Raw genomic sequence first — 12218 nt, 5'->3', positions numbered from 1 at the left:
TTTTTATAAAGGGTCTTGTTGGGATTTTGATTGGATTGCTTTAAATATATAGAGCAGTTTGGGGATAATTGAAATCTTAGTATTGGCTTTTTCAATCAGTGAACAGAGTATCTCTCTCAATTTATTAGGTATTCTTTCATCTCTTCTGTCATTATTTTATAATTTTCATCGTGTGTATATTACACATATTTTGTTAGATTTATACCTATTTCATGTTTTCTTGCTGTTGTAAATGGTACTATTCTAAAATTTTTATTGAAGCTGTATTACAGGAAATTTTATCGCTGCACATTTCAGTTTCCAACAGTTTATCTTTTTGCACCTTTAACCCTGTGATCTTGCTAAACTCACTTGTTAATTCTAGCAGTTTTGTAGCTTTCTTTGGATTTTTTTTATGTAGATAATAACGTCCGCTGAAAATCTTAACAGTTTTATTTCTAATCTCTATGCCTTTTATTTCCTTTTCTGGCCTTTCTGCACTTGCTAGGACTCCAGAGCGATGTTGAATAATAGTGGGAAGAGCGGACATACCTGCCTTGTTGCCAACCGTAGAGGGAAGGCATTCTGTCTATGACCATTATGTTTTCAGCAACAAGGACATAATCACGTGAAATCATATCAATATACACACTGCAACAAAACAGTTTAACTGTACTTTTTGGTCGGCTAAGGCAAAAATGATCGTGCATGAAATGGAAGTTCCCCTATAACTGCAATTGTAATGTGATATGAAAACATGGGATTGCTGACAAAGTCACAAGGCACTACTGATACTGTTGTGGTCCTCGCCAACACAAAATTGATGGAAATTCTAAATTTCAGCTAGAGATTAGCCTAACGATAAGCTTTTCGTATTTGATGTCGCCGCTTAAAATCGCGCGCCTGGGGAGGAAAGCCAGGGACCACAGAGACGGGCACTCTGACTTCCTAGAGAGGAACCTCGCGATACTTGGGTGCCACGGCCGACGTGCTATCGCACTTCCGGTCACACCGCACATTGAACTTTTCTTGAGGTGAGTTTCTGGGTCTTGTCGCCTCAGCGAGCCTGCTGGGAGCACATCTTTCACCCTGGAGAAGGCTGTCCGCTTAGTCCGTCATGTCCAGGTGGAGGGAGTCGGGCGGCGCCACCTGGTCCGGGGAGCTAACGCGTCCGCCGGCTGGTCTCCCCGGCTCTCGGTGCCTTCGCCCCAGTCCTTAGCGGCCGCCTTGTGTAAGGCTGTGGATGAAGAGGAGACGCTGTTTGACCTCACACAGCCACAACCTCCCCTGCTCCCTGGGCTAGCAACTACTAACTGAGCCGCTAAATGCTAGTTGCTGTTCTAGGTTTGCAAAATGCAGCTGCGAATGAGAGGGCCGTGGGCCACTCTCCCAGGGATCTTTCAGTTTAATTAAAAGTCCTCTGTTAATCCAGGGCAATCATTCTTGACATGCACAAGGCCTAGCAGGATTTGATCTCTTACAACTTCTTCACCTTCGTCTTAAGAACATTCCACTTGATTCTTGGGACTTTCACTTCGAGAACATGTTTTTGCACATGCTGTTAACTTTGGAAAGATTTTCCTTTCAACCTGAGTAATTCCTATTCTTAAGCCTCCGCATCTAGGATAAAGTATCCCTGTCACTAGTCACTATTGTGGTCTTAAAGCTAATTCTGAGGATCTTTGATTCATATTTGTGTTTCTCTTAGTTTAAGCCCCATGAAGGAAGGGATCACACCCTTCTTTCTCAACTGTTTGTCCTGTGTCTCACACTTGACCTGGAATGAAATAAGTTTGTGATAAATGTTGGATAAAGAAAACACAGTGTCTTAAACTGAGAAAGGTGGTATACAGGAAAGAGAATACAGTGCTAGTGGAGTGTGTAACCTGGGACCCTGACCTGGTATGTAGAGACAGGCTGTTGTGAGCTGGCTGTTACCTATATGAACAGAGGGCCGACTTCTGAAAAGTATTGCACACAGTCTATCAGTTACAAAGGTTCTGAACATTGGAGAAGAGTGGTTCATGCAGAGGAAACAGCAGGTACAAAGGTCCTGAATTAGCAGAAGCTGAAAGAAGATCAGTGTGGCTAAATTAAAAGAAAAGAGTGGCACAAAGATGAGGCTAGCAGGAAATGGCCGCATGCAGTGAATTTCATTTGGGAAGATCCTGGCTTTTTGGTAGGATATGACTGCGTAACAAGAATACAAAGTGTCTGTAGGGGATGGTAGAATTAATGACCCAGACATTTTTTCCTGTTGAAGTGGTCTTTTCATGGTCTTTTGCTAATTGGTTTCTGGTTATCACTGGGTCCTAGAAGAGGATGGTGAACAAAAAAAGATGTTTGCCCCAAGATCAAGAAAAGGGAACCTTACTCTAAGATGATTTTTCTGATTTGGGGGGGTTACCTTTATCTGTTTTTTTAGCCTTAGAATCCCTTTATTGAGTTCTAAAAGAAAAAATCCTGTTGGGATTACTGTTGGAAGCAATTTGATGTAGTTATTAAAAGCTTGGCCTCTGGAAATCAGGCCCATCTGGTTTGGGATCCAAGTTCATCCATCCACTGGCTGAATGACCTTCATAGAGAAACTTAGACTGTTTTCTTATTTGGGAAAAAGAAAAGGTTTAAAGAATTATTGAGGTGATTGAATGAGTGGATATGTATTTATCATCCAAAAACATATTTCTTTTTTTTAACCATTTATGTTTCTCAGTAAAATTTTATTTTTAAGAATAAAGGTCTAGGTTCCTTCTTATAGGGTTTGCTTTGAGTTTTCTCATGTCTTGCTTGTTTGCTCTTTGTGTATTCGTGTTCCCCTGTTCTCATGTCTTAGGACAGACAGCGTTGCATGATGTTGGTGAGTACAGGCTCTGATACCCAAGGTCAAGTTACTTACCTTTCAAAATCTTAATTTCCTAAGAATTCAAACCTTATGGCATATTGTGGGGAAATATTCATATACCATCTACTCAGTGGCGTTTAGTAAATGGTTGTTGCTGTTATTGGCAGATTTGTCTTAAAAAAGAGCCTTTGTCTGGATCGGCTCACTCTTGTTTCTCTTTGCTTCTTCCCTCAGCCCTTGCCCTTCGTTGAGAGAGAGCCCAATAATGGCTGTCATGCCCCTGAAAGTCTGGCACCAGGTGAGCTGTGATTCCCTCAGGTCAGCCTTGGAGAGATCTGATGTGAAGAAAGAGGGGGATGAAAGAGATGATTCTGGCAAGAAGTCTTAGAGCCAAAGCAGTTGGAAGACCCTTGTTAATTCTCTTTAGTAGGACTGGATGCTGGGGGAAAGCTGATGACGCGGGAATGAGCAGCCAGAAGTCCAGCAAGCAGTGGCTGCATAGAGTGTCCAGGGATGCAAAAGGATAGTCTCCTGTACTCTGAGGATCTCTGTTGAGCTAGTGGGTTCCCAGGTTTAGTGGTTCCTCCTGCAGAGGGCCCTGTGAGAATGAGGGACTCAGATTGGCTTTATAGGTGTCCATTACACAGTGGGAGTAATCAAGATCAGGGAGATCACAAGGTTCTTGGGAAGTAGGGGCAAAGCGATAGCAGGAAGAAGACAAGCAGAAGGGAGCTTGTACCATTTATTCAGAAGTTGACTTGGCTAATCAAGGCAGGGGGCTATGACAGGAAAAATCTGCACTAGGACAAAACACCTGAAGTTAGGGATCCTGTAAAGCCTCTGTGACATTGTGGCCTTGAGCCAGTCACTTAACCTTTTTGCACCTTAACTTCATCTGTGACGTGAACATTAAATACGTTAGCATTTATGGGATAAGGAAATTGACTTCTTGAGTTGATTTCACTGTTTGAGACTGATGAATTTCTGGGTGTTCCTTAACTATTTCCTTCTTCCTGGGATTTATTTATCTAGTAACTCAGCATCTATGAACCATAACCCAAGTCCCCGTCCTGGATTTCTGATATCTAGCTTGTCCCTCTGCTTGACATTGTCTACCCTGTTGCTTCCATCTTCTGATCTTACATAAGTTGTCAGTTACTGGTATCACCATGTCACAATCCTGACCACTCCGTTTCTAGGTTGCTGAGTAGTTGTTGACTCTGTTCTCCCTTGATACCATTTTCAGAGTCTGACTCTTTCTGGTTACTCTCTCTTCCATTTGTCCCATCTTTTATATTGACCTCTTTGAGGGTTTGTCATTCCTTTTTTTAGGTTTTGTTTGCAGAGCTTTCCAGCCAGTTTCTCTGTACAGTCTTGGGCTTTCCCCTCATCCTTTGTTACCTGATAGAGCTTGGTTTCCTGAGCTCGGATTTTATCCTGTAGTCCAGGGTTCTTGGACTTTAGTGTGCATAAGAATCACCTGGAGGGCTTATAAAAGCACAGATTGGTCTCGGATGGGGCCTGTGAATTTGCCTTTATGGCAAGTTCCTAGGTGATCCTGCTAGTGTGGTGGGGTACCACACCTTGAGAACCATTGTTGTAGTTCATGATGACTCATTCAAGGAAGTCATTCAGTTGACTGAGTCAGTTTGTCGTTATAGGTCCATGATTATATAGCTGGCTGAGGATGGATTCAATGCAGGACAGGCCTAGAATTGGAGTTAAGTATCCCCAGCAGGTACTCAGAAAAGGCAATGGCACCCCACTCCAGTACTCTTGCCTGGAAAATTCCATGGATGGAGGAGCCTGGTAGGCTGCCGTCTATGGGGTCACTAAGAGTCGGACACAACTGAGTGACTTCACTTTCACTTTTCACTTTCATGCATTGGAGAAGGAAATGGCAACCCACTCCAGTGTTCTTGCCTGGAGAATCCCAGGGACGGTGGAGCCTGGTGGGCTGCCGTCTATGGGATCGCACAGGGTCGGACACAACTGACGCAACAGCAGCAGCAGCAGGTACTAGTGAACTGATTGTATGATAGTGAAGAGGAATCAGATTCCAGAAATATTTAGAAAATAAAATTGGCAGGATTTGATTACTGACTGCTTATTGGAAATGAGCAGTGAGTAGGGCAATTTAGTCCAGGATGAATCTCAGATTTCTAACTTAGGAGACTGGGATGAAATTCGTACTATTTCTGTGTTGAGAAATAACACTTTCACTCACTGTGCTGGTTAGTTACATGAATTGAAGATAGAGCCAGTTTGGCAGGAGGCAGATATGGTGGATGCATTTGGTGTTAGGTGGTAAAAGTGCTGACGAGGTCTGCAGAGTCAGTTGAGGTATTGAAAGGTGGGAGGACATTCCCTGCATATTTAGGTGATCAAGTTTGATACCAAAGCCTGGGGAATAAATAAAAATTCTAAGCCAGATCCTGAGCTTTCTGGCATGGTAGAGTGGGGCCATCAGGGATGGGAAAGGGGGGCTATTGAAAAAGCATGATACTTAGTTGACAAAAACATTTACAGATTGTTTTGGAGGTGTATAAAGAAAAGCGGTTAAAAGAACTACCCAGCAGCAATTTGATTCCAGAAGCATATTCTCCCAGGAAAACCCATCAGGAAACAGAATACACTGTCCCATGCAGCACTGAGTTCTTTCTGCTGGACATTCTTGAGCAGAGGCTGCACAACCCCTTCTTCAAGCAGGAGATGAGGGTCGGATGAGGCCAGTCATCGGTGCAAACCATGACTCTGTTCCTGTCATGTGAACTTGAGGTCTGGGGTAGCATGGGGAACATATGGTTTGATTGGGCACTTGGGGCAATGAAGGGGGAACAGGTCGGTCCTGCAATGTCACTTCTGAGTGGGTGTCTGAAGAGATTAAAGCTGTTTACTTGTAGGTGCAACAATAAGAGATTGAAAGTTTTATAAAATCAAAGAGATTTTGCTTTAGGGATTTTAATTCATGGGAGACTTTCAGAACATGATGTTGCGTTTCACGAGACTAAGTTTTGTGTCCAAATGGAAGCTCTGACTTTTAGTGAGAGAAGTTCCGGATTTGTTGTTGTAGCAATAGTCATTTAACACTTCGCTTACTGTCCCTGTCCCCTCTGCCTCACACTGTGAGCAGAGAATTGGCTCTGGCACAGCAGGAACCTCTTGTTTTAGGAGGTGGTGACCTTTGAGGATGTGGCTGTTTACTTCACCCGGACAGAATGGGCTGGCCTTTCTCCTGCACAGAGGGCCCTGTACAGAAGCGTGATGCTGGAGATCTATGGGAACTTGATGTCCCTGGGTAAGGCCACTTTTCTCCTGGTGCTCAGATCTGTGCTTTCCTGTTTCCTTCCTTTTTTCCTCCTTATCATCCAGGGGTGTGGTGTGGAAAGCAGGAAGTTATATCCTCCATGGTCCTGGGACTGAGATCAAATGACCCACTTGAGAGGTTATTGGGTAGGGACAAGTCTTGGGTCAGTTTGGTCCCAACGTGGGGGATTGTTGTTGCCTGGTATGAGTATGCTCCATCCTCCCAGGGAATCTGCAGGGTAAGTAGTGTCTGTTGTTAGATAAGTTTTCGGCTTACTTTTATCTCCCTATAGTCTAGGGAAGGGTATGACTCCTTCCCTTTGTTTGCATATGTCCCTCAGGATCACTGACTTACTTGTGGGTCTAGTTTTAGGAAGCAATCACAAATGTCCATTTCCACTTGAGCAAAAATCTTGGCTTTCCCCAGTCCTGAGCCCTTTTCTGTGGATCTGTTCTAGTCTCACTGAGAGCTTTTTGTTCTTTTGATGCAGCAGACATAGGACTGACAGGTGCCATTTTCTACCCTTTTCAGGATACCCAGTTCCCAAACCTGCGTTAGTCTTACTTCTAGAGAGAGGAGATTTGCTTGCGGGCCTGGAGACACAGGATAATCCTCCTGCACAGGGGACTGGAGACATCTACAAAAGTAAGTGAGGCATTGACTATAGAGCTTTACAGAGCAGTATGTTTTAAATGAACCATGCTGGGAAGGATTTAAATAGAAGATTTCTCAAAATAGGCAAATATGAAACCATTTCCACCAACCATAACTCTTTTCCACATATTTCTGATTAATTCATCTCATAATTCTCAAATCCATTTCCTTGTCAACTGTTCTCTACCTGTGAATATTTGACACTTTCATTTTATTAGCCTTGTCTGAAAAGCAGGCTGATGTTGGGAGTTCAGTAATCTCTAAAATCTCTGTTGTGACAGTATTAGTCACTCAGTTATGTCCAACTCTTTGTAACCCCATGGACTGTAGTCCACCAAGGCTCTGTCCGTGGAATTCTCCAGGCAAGAGTACTGGAGTAGGTAGCCATTTCCTTCTCCAGGGGATCTTCCCAACCCGAGGACTGAACCCAGGTCTCCTGCATTACAGACAAATTTGTTACTGACTGAGCCACCAGGGAGAGTCACATATGGGGTATATGTTTTCAGATCCCCAATGGATGCCTGAAACTGCAGGTAGTTTCAAACCCTATGTAATTATCCCTGGGTATCCACAGGGGATTGACTCCAGGACCTTTGTAACTGTGGGGTCTGCTTTCTTGGGTACAGAGAATCAACTATGTATCTATCATGTTTTTTTTTATATATGCATTCCTGTGATAAATTCGACACAGTAAGAGAATATCCAGGTTGCCAGTGTCACTCCTCTTGCATGTTGGAGCCATTATGAAGTAAAATAAGGGTTACTTGAACACAGGTACTGAAATCCTGCAAAGGTCTATCTGATAACTGAATCAGCTACTTATGAATAGGCAGGTAGCATATATAGAGGGATGAGTTATATCTGGTTGGAGTGGGTTGGTGCTAGGTTTCATTATGCTATTCAGAACAGTGCACAATTCAATTTAAAACTTAAGGATTATTTATTTCTGGAACTTTGCGTTTAATGTTTTTGAATTGTGGTTGACAAGGAAACTGAAACTGTGGAAAGAGGGACTGCAGATAAGGGGTAACCACATAATTTTCAATGTTCTTTTGTTTTTGCTATAATTCTCAGGTGGCATTTTTGTTTTCTATTTGTTATGTCAGATGCCAAGACCCACATGGACAGTGAGTTAACACCAACATGGGGAATTTATGAAGAAGGAGACATGATGATGTCACATGGGCCACAGAAGAATGTTAACAAAAGCACCTTCCTAGAAACATGTGAACTGGAGCAACACCAGGAAATCCCCACAGTGAAAAATATTAGAGGAAACGTTCTAAGAATCCACTATGATAGGAAGCCCTTCAGATGTGAGGAGTGTGGGAAATGCTTCAGCTATTTTTCTTACTATGTTAGACATCAGAGAATCCACACTGGGGAGAAACCCTTTGAGTGTAATGAGTGTGGAAAAGCCTTTAATGGCAATTCTTCATTAACTCGACATCAGAGAATCCACACTGGTGAGAAACCCTATCAGTGTGAAGAGTGTGGGAGAGCCTTTAATGATAATGCAAATCTGATCAGGCATCAGAGAATCCACAGTGGGGACAGACCCTATCTCTGTAGGGAGTGTGGAAATGGTTTCACCAGTAGTTCTGAGTTTGTTATACACCAGAGAGTTCACACTGGAGAGAAACCTTATGAGTGTAATGAGTGTGGAAAAGCTTTTGTTGGTAATTCACCACTTCTGCGACATCAGAAAATCCACACTGGAGAGAAACCATATGAGTGTAATGAGTGTGGCAAAAGCTTTGGAAGGACTTCTCATCTTAGTCAGCATCAGCGTATTCACACAGGGGAAAAGCCTTACTCTTGTAAAATATGTGGGCAAGCCTTCAATTTCCATACAAAATTAACTCGGCACCAGCGAGTCCATAGTGAGGTGAAACCTTTTGACTGCATATGTTGTGGAAAAGTGTTTAGTACTCAGGCTCAGTTGAAAAGGCATCTAAGAATCCATATTCAGGAGACCTCCTGTGATGAGTGTGGAAAAGTCTTCACTGGCAAAAGAAATCTGCTTCATCATCAAAGAGTCCATACTAGAAAGAAACCCTGTGAATGTGTCAAGTATGAAAAAACCTTTAGGACATCTTCCCAGCTAGATTGTGTCCACCCTGGAGAGAGGCCTGTGCTGGATGTTGGTTGTTTTGGGCTCCCAGAATTTTTTACCCCCTTTGACTGGTAACAGTACACTATATTTCCTTTGCCTTCCATCTTCCACTCGGGTAGAATGTATGACACAGGCCCAGCTTAGCTGCAGATTTTTTTCCCTCAAGCTATAGTTGTTGGTTCATTTGTCAGTAGATGACCAAGGATAGTCCAGTTAGAATCCCAGACCGAGTTAATAACCCTCCTAACGTTGAGCATGGCCCTGGCCACAGCAACCAGACAGCAGACTGTGTTCCTGCAATCCTTTCACCTTCCAGTTGCAAACTTGACATTCATACTTGTTAAGAGTCAAAGATATGTGAACAATGCGGCCTCCTAATGGATGGCTTCTTGGTGTTTGGAGAACCAGGTGCACCCATGTGGACTTTGGAAAGCCTGCCAGTTATGAATTCTATGATACTGAATCATCCTTGAAACTCCTAGTACTTCATTGAGCGAGGATTTCCTTACCACCCTTAGCATTTGGTGTCTGTTCTTAGTTGCACAGGGAGAAGAGGCTGGAAAAATGAGCGGTTTGGGGTAGTGGTTGATTAACGTGGCCAGGGGTAGGCTTGAATCCTGAGCTCCCACCTAGCAGGAACAAGACAGGTCTATGGGCCTTGCAGGGGCATGAGACCTGTTCTGAGCCAGTCTCTTGAGATGCAAGAACCTGATGTTCAAGGCTGGAGCCTGGAGTTTATCACCATCATCATCCTTGCTCTTTAGCAAATGGAAGAACTTACTGTGGCTGGATAGCAAGAGCATTCGACAGGTAGCTATAGCCACCGACTCTAAGTAACTCCCTTTTTACCTTGTGCTTCAGATTCTGTGCTGTGCAGTGGGATCTGCTGCTTTCTCTGAGCCAGAATCTGTCCACATGTCCAAGTACAGCATCTCAGCTTTCCTTAGGGAGCTACATCTCACGTGCTTCCAGTCCAGACAGTATCAGAGGGCTGACCCCACATTGGAAGATGGGTGTATGATGCACGTCTAGCCAGTTCCATTTTCTGTCCTCTGATTGCTATGATTGGTGCAAGGGCGAGAATGTTATCCAAGTCAGACCAAAGGCATTCCAAGTCATGAGTTTTCACCGAACCCTAGTGAAGGAGAAACCATTCCCTGTAGAATGGACTTTGAGCTTGTGTCATCCAGGAGGTGCTGGATGTAGTGAGAGACTGCCTGAGTGGAGTCATCGTAAGGCACTCAGCAGGACTGACAGAGGGGCTAGGTCACATACCATGTGAGCCCTTGGATCTGACACCTCTGAATCCACTCTTCAACTTGTCTCTTGTAAAGATTACTTTCTATCATCTATAATATAATATTTATTTCACTTGAGTGTGTCTAGTCCCTTGTAATCAAAAAAGTCCTGACACATCAGGATCATTGATTGTTGAGGCTCCCTCTGGCATGGTGTCTGATGGGTGGGGCATGCTTAGGGGAGGTGAAGACACTAGGTGCAGTCAGGTCTAAGGGGAGCTGCCAGACAACTCTTCCTGATTTCTTGACGTCCCAGAACAGGGAGAGGAGAACTAGCAGGGAGAAAGGGCCAGAGGATGGTCAGTTGGTCTGTTTGTATTTTCCATATTTTAAGGCTTATTTTGTTTGTGTCTTTCACCTGTTGAAGTCTTCAAGCACATCTGCCAGAAACTCATGACAGCCTATTTATTTATTGGCTTCTTATACTAACGTAATTCATGAAAATCTTACCAACTTTTTTTTTTACCTCTACCCTGAAACAACTGGTGATTCTTTAAGGACAAACGTTTCCAGACTTCCAACAGAGTCAGTCATGACTGTCGCCAGGCAACTTTTATCAGCCTCATTGCCTTTTGTTTTTAAAAGTCCCTGTCTCTCTCCCTCCAGAATCTTTTTGTTAAAACAGGAAGGTAGCTAGATATGGCAACCTACTCCACTATTCTTGCCTGTGAAATTCCATGGACAGAAGAGCCTGGTGGGGCTATATACAGTCCATGGGGTCGCAAAGAGGTGAACATGACCAAGCAGCTAAACAGCAAAAAAAGCTAGATATGAGCAGAGAAAGGGGAGCATGGGCCAGACGGCAGGAAGCCATGCATCTTGTGCAGAGGAGAGGGGGATCCTTGGAACCTCCATACTGGAAACCATACATTTGGAGATAAGTGTCCTGGAGGCAGAACAAAGAAATGTGGGGAAACGCAGGAATATCTGGTGTCTGAATGTAACCTTTTGCTCATTAGGCTTTTGTTACAATAAAATAAGCCTTGCAAATAAGTGTCCATCCTGCACCGATGCCATGACATTTCTGATCAATATTAAATAAGGACAAAAGTCTTTCTTCCCTCCAGGAAGATGGTGCTATGATAAAAATCAGAGAACATGACCCCCAAACTCCTCTCTCCCCAGTGAATATTATGTTCCACGTACCTGGCTTGACAAAAAAACTCAGGGCAGCTATTCACCTGAGCCTGTCTGCTCTTCCCACTGAGAGGGTACTTTAACTTAAATAAATACTTGCTTTTCTTTCTTGATTTCTCTGTATCATCTCTGAATTTTTCTGGGATAAAACGAGAACCTTTCACCAAGAACACTTTCAGGGTTACTTCAGTCTGTCTTCTGAATAGCAATTCTTAAGACCCCAAATAAGTTATTTTCTTGTTTGTTGTCTCCTGCATTATGTTATTTTATATTTTAACACTTAGCAATATATATGTAGAGTCATCTTTGTCTCTGTTTGGGTTTGTGGTTCATTTCTTTCAACAGCTAAACTATTCCATTGCCTTTGTAGGATGGGAAAAATGATTTTCCCTATACTCTTCTTCACTCTTGGCTGAGGCCCCCTCTGTAATGACCTCATAAAAAGGTAACTTCTGATGGATTTATAGATATGTGTTCACAGTTTAAAAAGTTAATCAGCCTAAAATAATTCTTAAACAGGCATATTTGGGGTGCATATGCTCTTGCCCTTCACGTGTCAGTGCCCCAATATGCTTATGCATTCATCTACAGAAGAACATCCTAGTATCTTTAAGCTTTTAGCCATTATGAATAGAGCTGGTGTATGTAATTCATGGCAGTTTTGTTTGAACACAGGTTTTCCAAAACAGTTGTCTAAATACTAGAGGTCTGATTTTTATATCCATGGTAAGAATTGTTTAGTTAAAGGAAAAACTTCCAAACAGTCTTCCAAAATGATTGTACCTGTACTCCACCAGCAGAGAAGTAGAGTTCCTGTTCTTCCCCCTCCAGCAATAGATCCTGTCATGTTTTGAAGTTTAGCAGTTCTAATAGACGTGCAGTACT

The 12218-nt window shown here is 43.1% G+C and overlaps 1 protein-coding gene across 2 annotated transcripts; it reads left to right on the top strand.

Annotated features, from left to right (window-relative positions):
* The first annotated feature begins 968 nt into the window (after window positions 1-968).
* On the top strand, window positions 969-10269 carry ZNF19 (zinc finger protein 19). 2 transcript variants are annotated; one of them, XM_088830841.1, is made up of 5 exons: window positions 969-1013; window positions 3056-3119; window positions 5993-6119; window positions 6660-6773; window positions 7889-10269. In XM_088830841.1, the coding sequence occupies exons 2-5, from the start codon at window positions 3087-3089 to the stop codon at window positions 8971-8973; spliced, it is 1359 nt and encodes a 452-aa protein (XP_088686967.1). In that variant the 5' UTR covers window positions 969-1013; window positions 3056-3086; the 3' UTR covers window positions 8974-10269. The 2 variants fall into 2 exon arrangements, with proteins under 2 accessions (XP_088686967.1, XP_088686969.1); XM_088830843.1 differs by lacking the exon at window positions 3056-3119 and having other exon boundaries at window positions 975-1013.
* Window positions 10270-12218: the final 1949 nt, after the last annotated feature.

The sequence above is a fragment of the Moschus berezovskii genome, chromosome 22 (genome assembly GCF_049115385.1).
Source record: "Moschus berezovskii isolate FMDL1 chromosome 22, NW_MosBer_1.0, whole genome shotgun sequence".
NCBI classification, from domain to species: domain Eukaryota; kingdom Metazoa; phylum Chordata; class Mammalia; order Artiodactyla; family Moschidae; genus Moschus; species Moschus berezovskii.
This window is presented reverse-complemented; position numbering and strand designations above follow the sequence as displayed.

Coding starts and splice junctions, on each gene's coding strand:
- ZNF19 (XM_088830841.1), top strand. CDS start 3,087: ATGGCTGTCATGCCCCTGAAAGTCTGGCACCAG. Junction 3,120..5,992: donor CCCTGAAAGTCTGGCACCAG/GTGAGCTGTGAT, acceptor CTCTTGTTTTAG/GAGGTGGTGACCTTTGAGGA. Junction 6,774..7,888: donor GACTGGAGACATCTACAAAA/GTAAGTGAGGCA, acceptor TTGTTATGTCAG/ATGCCAAGACCCACATGGAC.